Source organism: Melanotaenia boesemani, chromosome 19, assembly GCF_017639745.1.
Source record: "Melanotaenia boesemani isolate fMelBoe1 chromosome 19, fMelBoe1.pri, whole genome shotgun sequence".
In the NCBI taxonomy this organism is placed as follows: domain Eukaryota; kingdom Metazoa; phylum Chordata; class Actinopteri; order Atheriniformes; family Melanotaeniidae; genus Melanotaenia; species Melanotaenia boesemani.
The window spans coordinates 2,391,331-2,403,325 of NC_055700.1; the positions used below are offsets into that span (position 1 = coordinate 2,391,331).

At 42.2% G+C, this 11,995-nt stretch overlaps 1 protein-coding gene across 3 annotated transcripts; it reads left to right on the forward strand.

The window, feature by feature from the left end:
* Window positions 1–1,605: 1,605 nt before the first annotated feature.
* mat2al (methionine adenosyltransferase II, alpha-like) lies at window positions 1,606–10,107 on the forward strand. 3 transcript variants are annotated; one of them, XM_041969360.1, is made up of 9 exons: window positions 1,606–1,962; window positions 2,796–2,873; window positions 4,623–4,745; window positions 4,836–4,948; window positions 7,007–7,150; window positions 7,260–7,478; window positions 7,553–7,735; window positions 7,816–7,949; window positions 8,026–10,107. In XM_041969360.1, the coding sequence occupies exons 1-9, from the start codon at window positions 1,899–1,901 to the stop codon at window positions 8,126–8,128; spliced, it is 1,161 nt and encodes a 386-aa protein (XP_041825294.1). In that variant the 5' UTR covers window positions 1,606–1,898; the 3' UTR covers window positions 8,129–10,107. The 3 variants fall into 3 exon arrangements, with proteins under 3 accessions (XP_041825294.1, XP_041825295.1, XP_041825296.1); XM_041969361.1 differs by lacking the exon at window positions 1,606–1,962 and adding an exon at window positions 1,982–2,306; XM_041969362.1 differs by lacking the exon at window positions 1,606–1,962 and adding an exon at window positions 2,590–2,693 and having other exon boundaries at window positions 2,767–2,873.
* The last annotated feature ends 1,888 nt before the right edge of the window (window positions 10,108–11,995 follow it).

Genomic DNA, 11,995 nt, shown 5'->3' on the forward strand with positions numbered 1-11,995 from the left:
TTTACAAGCTTATGAGGCTTAAGGGTCTGTTTTCTGCCTCTTTAATGCAGATTCAGTTATTTAGTTTTTGTTTCCTTGTTGCTGTTTATATATTCAGCACTTTGTTCAGTAGCTGCTGTTGTAAAGTGCTTTATAAATAAAGTTGGCTTGGCTCGTTTCTTTCTCTTTATTGATTTAAGCCTCTTTTTAGTTTGTCTATTCAAGATTTTTTAAATAGTTTGTGGTTGAACATGTAATTTCCTGTACAGACTGGTTATTTACTGTCTTTAGTTCAGTCCCACTGAGCTCTGTCCCGTAAGCATTGAGTCAGTAAACATGCAGCATCCAACTTAAACATAATCCTGAACTTGCTGCCGTTTTTTCTTCTTTCTGCTTTTCTTCCCTGCATGAATTGCAACACAGTTTTTCCCTTTAAATCACCAGAGCTGAGCAGGGAAGTAGAAGAGGAAGTAAAATAACTGAAACCAGCCTCTGGGTGGAGTCAGAAATAAATAATTCTCTCAATTATTACAGAAATCCCAAATCTGTCCAATAATCCCAACAGCTCTGCAGCTTCCCCGACAAACAGGATGTGTCAGACAGAAGACTGGGAGGGTGGAAAAGATTACCAAACACCAAGAGTCAGATGGAGTCATGTAAGAGACTCAGATGCTGTATAGAAATGATTCACCTCGAAGCCCTTTTACAGATGCAATCTGATCAAAATTCACTGAAGTCCAATTAAATTTATTATGAGCTACATAGTTAAAAAAATAATTACAGAACCAGGAAGGAAAACCTGCATCGGAACAAGAACCAGGAAGGAAAACCTGCATCAGAACCAGAACCAAGATGGAAAACCTGCATCAGAACCAGAACCAGGAACACATAAGGTAAGGGAAACCTCCTTTGGAACCAGGAAGCAAACCAGGCCATCTTTCTGGACCAGTTGTGGGTGTAGAGGACAGGAAACGGGTCAACCAGCAGCAGAACTCGAATCCAGGGATTCCTGCTGAGAAAGAAGGAAAAACACAAATGAATGAACTACAACGTCAGATGTTTCTACGTGGAGAGTAAAGAGAGCAGAGAGGAGCCCAGTGCATCATGGGACGTCCTCCAGCAGCCTCGGCTTCTAGCAGCAGGACTAAATGATGGATCAGGGTCACCAAGCCATACCTGCTATAAGATCTATCAGGAGGATGATCTGAAGTTAGAGAGGGTCTGGTTCCTGATGATTCTGTCTCTCATTCTACTACCAGAACCTCCAGGAACCACCAGTAAACCTGCAGTCTGAGAAGGAGGTGCTCTGAAGGGAAAAAATCTGGAACTCTGAATTCTTTAAGATCCAAATGGAGCTTGGCCACTGAGAGCTTTATATGAGAGGAGAATCTAAATTTCTGCTCTGGATTTTATTTTATTTTATTTTTTTGGATCAGCTGGAGTCTTTTCAGAAAATTTAAGTGGTCCAGTCCTTAAACTGCAGAAATTATTCACATTAATTAAAGAAAATCAAATATTTATTTGTTAATCCGATGCTAGAGAATAAAAACACAGTTTTCCGCTGAACGTGACTCTGGCGGAGACGCCTGGGGTGAAAGGTGTGGAAACAGCGCCATCTGGAGGCTGACTGGGCGGATTACAGCTGAAAAACAGTCCCAGAAAAACCTTCAGCCATTACAGGCCGCCTGCTGGTCCCGGTCCCGGACAGGAAATGAGTTTAAGATAAGATGATTTATGAGCCGTATCCAGAGTGCCTGACGGTTATATCCGCACGTTTTTATCAAATCCTCCGCAGTTCGTCATTGCTTCATAGTTTCTGACCGAAACTCCAGCCTGCGTCTTTCGTCCAAACACCGCCACAGTTTGACCGATTTCATCTCCGATTCATTCAACTTTCTGCAGAAAGCGACGTCTGGAAGATGAACCCGAGCAGCGGGAAGACGTTCCTCTTCACATCCGAGTCTGTCGGAGAAGGACACTCCGGTACTGTAGACCCAGAATATCCCAGAACTGGACCAGGAGTCCCTCAGAGAGAAGCGTGTGGACATGTTCAGGGTCAGAGAAAAGGAGCCAGGATTTTAATAAGCACATTTCTTTTCAGTGTTTGACTTCAGATTCAGTTTAAAGACACAAAATGCAGAACTTGACGACTTGTTGGTGAAGCATTTATTGTTAATCCGGTGTGTTGCTGCAGGAAAACGTCTAAAACCTGCAGGACCGGACTTTGACATCCGCGAGCAACAATGCAGGGTCTCAGAGGGCTGGAGGTTAATCCAGCTGCTTTCTGGTGCAGAGCGGTCGAGTTGCTCTTTAAGTTAAAATGAAGTGTGAGTCAGGCAGCTTTAATATCATCTGTTCATCATTTAAACACTTTTATTCCCTTTTACCAGGGCCGGTCTGAGACTTTATGAGGCCCTAGGCAGATTTTACCCCCCTCTCCCCCCCCACTCCACCTCAGCAACTTGTACTAGTAGTCAACTAGTAAAAGTGGTTGAGGTAATACACTGTAAATGTAACACACACATACATTTGCAGTATTTGTAGTTGGCTTGATGTCACATTTTTAAAGATTCGTGGGTAGCGACTTCAGAAAAAAATGGTTTGGTATCAGTTTGCTCCGTTAAATATGCAGAGCGACGTATGCGGGTGGTATACTGAATTTGTATTTGAAAGTAAGAGAAAGCATCAGCATTTTATAGGGGCCCAAGTTGATCTCTGACTCAGCTGCGGTTTCCTGCAGTGCTGGTGTAAAACACTGTAAGTGCAGTTCGGTGTGTGTGTGTGTGTTCTGTAATTTTGTGACATTGTGTTTCCAGATAAAATGTGTGACCAGATCAGTGATGCTGTGCTCGATGCGTATCTGAGTCAAGACCCCGACTCTAAAGTGGCCTGTGGTAAGTTTTCTTATCCGTGTCATCATGTTCATCATTATTTTACAGTTTTTATCCGAACATTAAAACTGATTTTACTCAATGAACACGAGACATCAAACAGTTAAGTCATCCCTGGAATGAGCGTTTAGTTTGTTGGCCTCCATAAACTTCAGCTGGAGCTAAAATAGTTCAAAGGTATTGTTATAATTAATAATTAACGGTGTTATCTCAGCGGCCGCTTGTGGCTTCATGTTCCTCTTTGTTCTTTTTTATCAAAGTTTAACTTATCTGTGAAACCGCTTCAAATTTGAAGAAGTTCAACCCAAAATAACGTTTTACCTTCTTCATTTTTCCAATGAGTTCTTTAAGATTTTAATGTTTCTACTTGAAGTAAGGCATCATCATAAAGGTGAATTCTTATAGTGATTAGAAATAACAGATACAAATACACTCACCGTTCACTTTATCGGCTCTTTATCTGCTGATCTACTGGGATTTCCACACACAACCATCTCTACGGTTTCCAGAGAATAGCCTGAAGAAGAGAAAATATCCAAGATCTACCAAGATCTTCAGAACAGCATCTCTGAACACACAACACGTCCAGCCATGAAGCAGATGGTTTACAGCAGCAGAAGACACACCGGGTGCCTCCTGCCAGCTAAGAACAGGAAACTGAGGCTACAATTCACACACACTCACCAACACTGGACAATAGAAGATGGAGAAACGTTGCTGGTCTGATGAGTCTCCATTTCAGCTCCACATTCAGATGCTCGGCTCAGAATCTGCTGGAAACATCATGAAAACATGGATCCATCCTGCCTTGGATCAACGCTTCAGGCTGCTGCTGGTGTAATGGTGGGGGGAGATTTTCTTGGCCCACTTTGGGCCCCTTAGTACCAACGTGTCCTGGTTTAACCAGCACAGCCTACCTGAGTATTGTTGCTGACCATGTCCATCCCTTTATGACCACAGTGGAGCATCTTCTGATGCTACTTCCAGCAGGATAATGCACCATGTCACAAAGCTCAGATCATCTCCACCTGCTTTCTAGAACATGACGATGAGTTCACTGGACTCCAACGGCCTCCACAGTCACCAGATCTCAGTCCAGTAGAGCAGCTTTGGGATGTGGTGGAACGGGAGATTCTCATCATGGATGCAGCCGACAAACCTGCACCAACTGTGTGATGCTGTCATGTTAATATGTAGAAAACCTCTGAGGAAGGTTTCCACCACCTGCTTCATCTATCACACCAGGATTAAAAAGATCCGACCCGGTACTAGAAGGTGGGCCTGATGAAGAGGATGATCCGGTACTAGAAGGTGGTCCTTATACAGTTCAGTATATACAAGATGAACTAAGATCATGCAGATTATTTTGAACCGGCAGCAGTTTATAATAAAAGATTGAAGGTTTCTTAACTTTTTAAATAGCTGTTAAATGTTGCATCTTTGCTCAGATTTAGTTTGTAAAGCTGCTCTGTTGTTAATATTTGTCCTGGTTTCCATGACTGTGTTTTAGTCAGAACCCCCATCTGTCCGTCCGTCCTTCCGTCCATCCATCCATCCGTCCGCCCGTCCATCCAGCGTACATCTCTGTGTATCAGCTGTTTGATGAACTTCATCTCCTCCATCTTGTAAAGGAATAATTCAGACCTTTTTTCCCAACCAGAGTCTGAAGTTTTCACCTCTCTGAGGTTGAACATGATCAGTGGATGAACCATGAACATGTGATGCATCCATTCAGACTCTTTGTCCTTCCAGAGTGTGTGGCCAAGACTGGAATGATTTTACTGGTTGGAGAAGTGACATCGAGAGCCATAGTGGATCTCCAGTCCGTAGTCCGGAACACGGTGAAGAGGATCGGTTACGATGACTCCTCTAAAGGTGAAGTATGAAGTGATGCAGGTTTCTTATCCAGTGATTAAATCTCTGTTTGCGAGGACAGTGTTGCTGAATCTGGTCTTACTGATGCAGGTTTTGACTACAAGACCTGTAATGTGCTGGTGGCTCTGGAGCCGCAGTGTGAGGAGATATCGGACTGTGTGTTTGAAGGCCGGGACCAGGAGGACATCGGAGCTGGAGATCAGGTTCAGTATTTGACCTTAAACAGCCAAACTTCTGAAATTCTTTTTCAGTGCAGCTCAACACAAAAGAATACAAAGAAATTACATTTTCCCTTTAATTTCATGTGTAGTTTATTTGATAATTGAATATTAAAATGCCATAACAGCCATAATAACAGCAATAATAATGACTTGGCAAGAATAAGATTCCAGATATGTGTTAATGTGTCAGAGTAAATTCACCTGGAACACAATAGAAAATGTAAATGGTTATCTCCTCCTTAAAGAAAACCACATTACTTTCAGTGGAAACCAGGAGACAGCAGCTCAGTTCATCTAGGAATGAGTAAAGTAATATCTGAGGAGGAACTGTGCTACAGCATAGGGTAACAACTGTACCTGAGCAGGTTTCCAGGTGTTGAATAGAGGTGTTACGCAGGTAAATATGTCAGGAAGCCATCGGCCGATGATGATGATGGACACCTCTATCAATGGCCAGAGTCAGGAGGATCCAGGGATAGACCCTGCATTCACCTTAGAAACACCATGAGGATCCAGAAAGAAGTGAAGATAGTCTCTAATAGGAAGAGTGATCATTCACTATAAACCTCATTCGTCTCCATGGAAACCAGCAGGACCTTCATGGTTTATGTTAAACAGAGTCGTAAGAGAAACGTTAGCAGTTTTTTTTAGAATCAAACTTTTCTCCACAAACAGCAAAAGTAAGACATGATTCTGGTTCTGGCTGCTAGCTCCAGAGTTCTGTCCCACAGTGATGAGACAGACGTCTTTGTAACCAGCAGAGTCTCTGCTGTCATGTGACTCCTGGTTTGTGTGGAGAAATTAGCAGAAGCTCTAAAGTGGACAGAGCTGTTGTCATGTTTTCTACATTCACATAGAACTGCTTGGAGTTTGGACTGTGTTTGGTGTGATGCCGATGCTTGGTGGAGTCTTTTAGCTGAGTTTCTCCCGTTGCTATGCTACATGTTAGCGTTGCTGCTTCCTGCTAGTCATGTTGCTATGCTACATGTTAGCGTTGCTGCTTCCTGCTAGTTATGTTGCTATGCTACATGTTAGCGTTGCTGCTTCCTGCTAGTCATGTTGCTATGCTACATGTTAGCGTTGCTGCTTCCTGCTAGTCATGTTGCTATGCTACATGTTAACGTTGCTGCTTCCTGCTAGTCATGTTGCTATGCTACATGTTAGCGTTGCTGCTTCCTGCTAGTCATGTTGCTATGCTACATGTTAACGTTGCTGCTTCCTGCTAGTCATGTTGCTATGCTACATGTTAGCGTTGCTGCTTCCTGCTAGTCATGTTGCTATGCTACATGTTAGCGTTGCTGCTTCCTGCTAGTCATGTTGCTATGCTACATGTTAGCGTTGCTGCTTCCTGCTAGTTATGTTGCTATGCTACATGTTAGCGTTGCTGCTTCCTGCTAGTCATGTTGCTATGCTACATGTTAGCATTGCTGCTTCCTGCTAGTCATGTTGCTATGCTACATGTTAACGTTGCTGCTTCCTGCTAGTCATGTTGCTATGCTACATGTTAGCGTTGCTGCTTCCTGCTAGTCATGTTGCTATGCTACATGTTAGCGTTGCTGCTTCCTGCTAGTCATGTTGCTATGCTACATGTTAGCGTTGCTGCTTCCTGCTAGTTATGTTGCTATGCTACATGTTAGCGTTGCTGCTTCCTGCTAGTCATGTTGCTATGCTACATGTTAGCGTTGCTGCTTCCTGCTAGTCATGTTGCTATGCTACATGTTAGCGTTGCTGCTTCCTGCTGTTTGCAAACACCTGAATTGCACAGATATCATGCCTCTAACCAAGAAAAGGTAAAGATTGTGGATCTTCTAGCCATCTAGAGTCCAAAATAAGCCCAACATCAGAGCAACAAGCCCATTTATTGTTTCATTTTTTGTTGGGATTAAAGAAGACATAAGTCATCCTGTGGACACTGAGCTTCTGATAAGTTATTCCAGTGAAGGACCAGCAGTCAATCAAATCTGGAAGCATTTGTTTCATAGATGTAACCTGAAATTAAACTTTTCCACAACGTTTTCCTGGTGCTGTTTGTCTCCTCAGGGGCTGATGTTTGGATACGCCACCGATGAGACGGAGGAGTGTATGCCTTTAACCCTCCTACTGGCTCATAAACTCAACCACAGGATGAAGGAGCTCTCGCTTAATGGAGAGTGTCCCTGGATACTGCCTGACTCTAAAACACAGGTGATCCTCTGTAGAGCAAAAATGAGGCTCTTCTATGTCTTCTGTCTGCTGTCTGTGTTTATTTGTGGGTTAAAACGTTGACTTTCAGGCTTGCGTTGTCTTTCTGCAGGTCACGGTGGAGTATCGGGATAACATGGGAGCCATGGAGCCGCTACGCATCCACACTCTGGTCATCTCGGTCCAGCACAGCCCGGACATCACGTTGGAGGACATCAGACGTAACCTGATGGAGAAGGTGGTGAAGGTCGTCATCCCTGCCAAGTACCTGGACAATAAAACCATCTACCATCTGCTGCCCAGTGGGAAGTTCCTCATGGGAGGCCCACAGGTTGGTGACGGCTCCACCACAGAGTTGGATGCATTTCTAATGTGATGCGCTAACGACGTGTTCTGGTTCAACAGGGCGATGCAGGACTGACAGGACGGAAAATCATCGTGGACACCTACGGTGGATGGGGTGGGCACGGAGGTGGGGCTTTCTCTGGAAAGGACTACTCCAAAGTGGATCGATCGGGCGCTTACGCGGCACGTTGGGTCGCCAAGTCTCTGGTCAAAGCTGGTCTGTGCAGGAGGGTCCTGGTTCAGGTGAAGATGCTCACGGTTTACAGCTCCTTTTGTCGGCCATGTTCCTAGCTGAGAGTGTTGGTTTCCTGTCCGTCCTTCAGATATCCTACGCCATCGGTGTGAGCCACCCTCTCTCCATCACAGTGTTTCATTACGGCACGTCCACCAGGGACGAAGACGAGCTGCTGCAGATCGTGCAGAACAACTTCGACCTCCGGCCTGGAGTCATCGTGAAGTATGTCCAGTTTTCTTTTTTATGGCTGCTGATGGTTAAAATCAAACCTGCTGATGTAACTGTGTTGTTCTTCCAGGGAACTGGGACTGAAGCGACCCATCTACCAGCCCACCGCCTGCTACGGCCACTTTGGAAGAAAAGAGTTCCCCTGGGAACAACCGAAGCCGCTGGTCTTATGAACGCGACCACGTTTGGTCCAAACACTTTGAATCTAAAATTAGGGATGGGCCGATACGATACTAGCATCGGAACTACTATTTCTGTCTAAACACCAACCGATACCATGGAAACGGAATCATAATTATGTGTTTCCTGCCGAACACGACCTCACACAGACAGGAAGTTACGCGGTCTTGTGTGACCGTTGTTGTGAGTTGGTAGGTGGGGAACCAGCTGCACTGTCACTGTTGTGCTAACATTTAGCATTAATGGTATGTTAGTAATTTAGCGTCATTGCTCATTAGAAAATCCTGCTAGCAAAACAGCGACATTCCTCATATGCAGGGCTGAAGTTTCCAGAGGCGACATGAATGCTGCCACATTTACCAGCAGCGACTTTATTAAGCATCTGAGTTGTCATCACGTGAAACAGCACGAGTTTTTTGCCTTTAAGGAAAGGCGCAACAAACCACAGCAATAACAAACGTTGCTTTAAAAAACATGAGGAATTAGAAGAAAGCCAGAAAGCCACCCCAATAACAGACAATTTATTGTCCTGGATTAACAGCTCCTGTTCTTTGTGGAAAATGTTCACTGTACGTCCAATTTCAAGATAGTTTTTAATAGAAGTTCTTTGGTCAGATTCTGAATCGAATTTACTCAAAAACTGAAACAGTTCTGTGGAAATCATGGATTTCATGTTTTAATAAAACATGAATTATATAAATAAATATCAAGGCTATCAAAAATAACGTGTTAACAGCATAAACTAATTGATGTAATTGTGTTTATTTGTTAACTGAGTGCGGGTGTTGAAGCCCCTCACCGGCACACTTCCCGGTGAGAGGCTTCAACACCCGCACTCCTTCATTTAAAGGTGAAATAAGTAGCACTGACACCTAGCGTTTCAAATCAGAACTGCACTTGAAAGAGAAAAACAGTGTTCTTCCTCCCCCTCGGAGAGTTTCGCCAGAAAAAAGACTTACATAGAAATGTGAAATGACTTAATAAAAATCAATGATACCGGGTAAAAAAAAAAGTTAATAAATAACCTTCCCAGCATTCAATTAAAAACTATTGAAATTTTGCAATCAAGTAATACTAACCAAATTTGTGAGAGGACGGTTCTTTTATACAAGCTATGAAGGACGGAGAACATGGCGCCAGCAAACATCATGATGACGAGCGAAGATGATACACACACAGTAAGTTGCTATGCTAGCGCTAACGTCACGCACTAATTTACTTTAGCATAAAATACAGTGTAAACAAAAGCTACATTAATCAACAAATGCCAAGCAGCTGGTATTTTCCCGTAGTCTCACTTAATAAATTAATAGTGATTTCATAAGTTTATAAGGACAAACACAGTATTCATTTGGCCCAAACATCATTACATTTGTTGTTGTAAACTAACAGACTAGTAGACTAACTTTGTCAGCTCTGCATCCGTGAGGAGTCGCATATGATTGGTTAAGGAACCAGGAAGTATTAAAGAGCGACACAGTGCACCGAAGTCATTCTGTAACGTAACTCTTATTTTGAAAGGAGAAAAGCTTGACAAAGACATTGTTGATGTAGAGAGACAAATTGTTTAGGAAGCTTCCTTTTATCCCTCACAACAAATGACGTGAAGCTGAAGAATGAAATAGGATTCATAGACCTCTTAATAAAATAACACTGGTATCGGAGCCGTACTTGGTATCGGCAGATATCTAAACCCAGGTATCGGAATCGGTATCGGACAGAAAAAAATGGCATTGGAACATCCCTATCTAAAATGAACTGTAAATAAAAACAGCATTTATCTTTAAATGCTGGTAATTTCTTTGTAATCAAAATATAAGCTCCTGGTTTTAGTAATTATGTTTACTGTTCAGAGATAAATCCTGACAATAACACTTCGAATCATTTCTTCAGATTTCAAATATCTGGTACGATGTCGTTTTGATAATGAAAACCTGAATTAAAAACTGAGTTTTGGGATTAAAAAAAACTGCCTTTTCTGTCCTGAAGTGTTAATTTGAGTTATTTCTTCTAAATGTATGCCCTCATTAAACCACTGCATCTGTTTAACAGAAACATTTCAGAATTACTCACCGTTATGAGACATTAAATGTAAAACGGGATGTACAGGCTGCACTCTCAGAAAGAGGCTAGAAGAGGCTACAAGAAGATATTAGAAGAAGAAAATATCCTAGAAGAAAATATTAAAATTATAATTTGATGCACATAAGATTTGCTAAATAAATGGAAAAATGGTAGAAAATCCTCATATAGAATTCTAAGATGTGAGGAATGAATTAACAATAATTTATCTTTGCAAACAACAGAATCAGATTATGGTTCACAAAAAACCTTGTTCACTTCTAGTCAGAAAATTCTACAATTACAGAAAATATAGAAATAGTTCATGTGAGTTTATGGATCAGTTTTAGGCTTTAAACATGGCTGACACCTTACCTGTCAAACCAGTTTAAACTTCCCAGATGTGAGAGAAAGATGCTTTGCAGACGCAGAACGTGAATGCTGTTCTGCTGTCTCACCTGTAGATGGTGCTGTTGCATCATGTGTAGGATCAACTAAACCTTTGGCCATGCAGCTTTTGTTCTCTAATGCCCCAAAAGGAAATTATTTTTCACAATCTGTGCAGAAATGTGACAAACATCTAGAGACCAAACAATTGCATCAGCTGTTTGCAAGAAACTGCGGCATCAAGCGAGGTGAATAAAATCATCACGCTGTCAGGTTTCAGGCTGGATGGCCACACATTGAGTTTTAATGGTTACAAAATGTACAAAAACACCTCCAGTGATCGGTCCAAATCGATGGAAAAAAACTGACTTTTAGCAAAGCCAAACAGCATCAAGTCCTCAAATGTGGAAGTGAAGAGAAAGAACAGGAAGGTGCTGGAAACTGGTTGAGTTATCAGTTATACAAAGTTCAGACTTTTTGCTGGAATCTGTTCAGAGTCCTGTTAAAACTAGAACATATCAACTATAACTGTTTATTTATAAAGGGGCAATGCATATTAATTAACACGTACATGTAAACATGCAAGATTATGACCAGGTCTGATTTCCGTTTTCAGTCCCTAAGCAGACCAAAGGCAACACAGTACATTCAAAACAATACAGTCCAATCCAAATCATATAATACTATATAAAATGGAAAATGCAAATAATCAGATTTGCTACAATACTCAAACAATATAAAAAAGGTCATTATTCACCCTAAATGATTCTGTATGAAGCTTCAGTTCTAGGACTGCAGGAATAAAGAAACATGGTCCAGAAAATGTGGGAATCCAAGCTGCTGCAGAGCTGTGACTACAGATCCACAAAAACAACATCTGAGGTGTCTTAACCGTTTCACACAGAAGATGTAGACACAGTAGCTAATGAATCAGAGTTCTGGAATAAAAACCATTTAGTGGTTCTTCGCATGTGACAGTAACTCAGTTCATTTGTGTATGATGACGAGGATTTTTCTAGGGGTCAGCAGAGGAAAACTTCTCTTAATCCCTAGTATGACGTCTTGAAGTAGCATTATATGTTGTGATTGATCTAAATTTAGAGTATTTTGTTTGCCACGTCAGATTCTGGACCCCCGTATTAAAAAACAGATGCACTGGGATGTGCTCCAGAGTTCTCTGCTTCATAATCCAACACAGAACCGGAATCGGACCTCTAACTGTGGGACGTTGCAGCAGAAGAGCAACAGTTTTCTCTGCTGTTTCACATGATACATGACAAGATTTTTGCATCTTTCCTGCTCAGATCTTCGCATATTTCATCCCTTCTGCTTTAATAAAAACAAAGCGGTTACAACTAAACAGCAAAGGAGGAGGACATGGTGATCGAGCCGGTGGGTGACGTCTTTATATT

What these genes read in the sequence shown, in the direction of transcription:
- mat2al (XM_041969360.1), top strand. Translation starts at nt 1,899, where the DNA reads ATGAACCCGAGCAGCGGGAAGACGTTCCTCTTCACATCCGAGTCTGTC. An exon ending in TGTCGGAGAAGGACACTCCG is followed by an intron (nt 1,963 to 2,795) that starts GTACTGTAGACC and finishes TTGTGTTTCCAG; the next exon opens with ATAAAATGTGTGACCAGATC. An exon ending in TTACGATGACTCCTCTAAAG is followed by an intron (nt 4,746 to 4,835) that starts GTGAAGTATGAA and finishes TTACTGATGCAG; the next exon opens with GTTTTGACTACAAGACCTGT.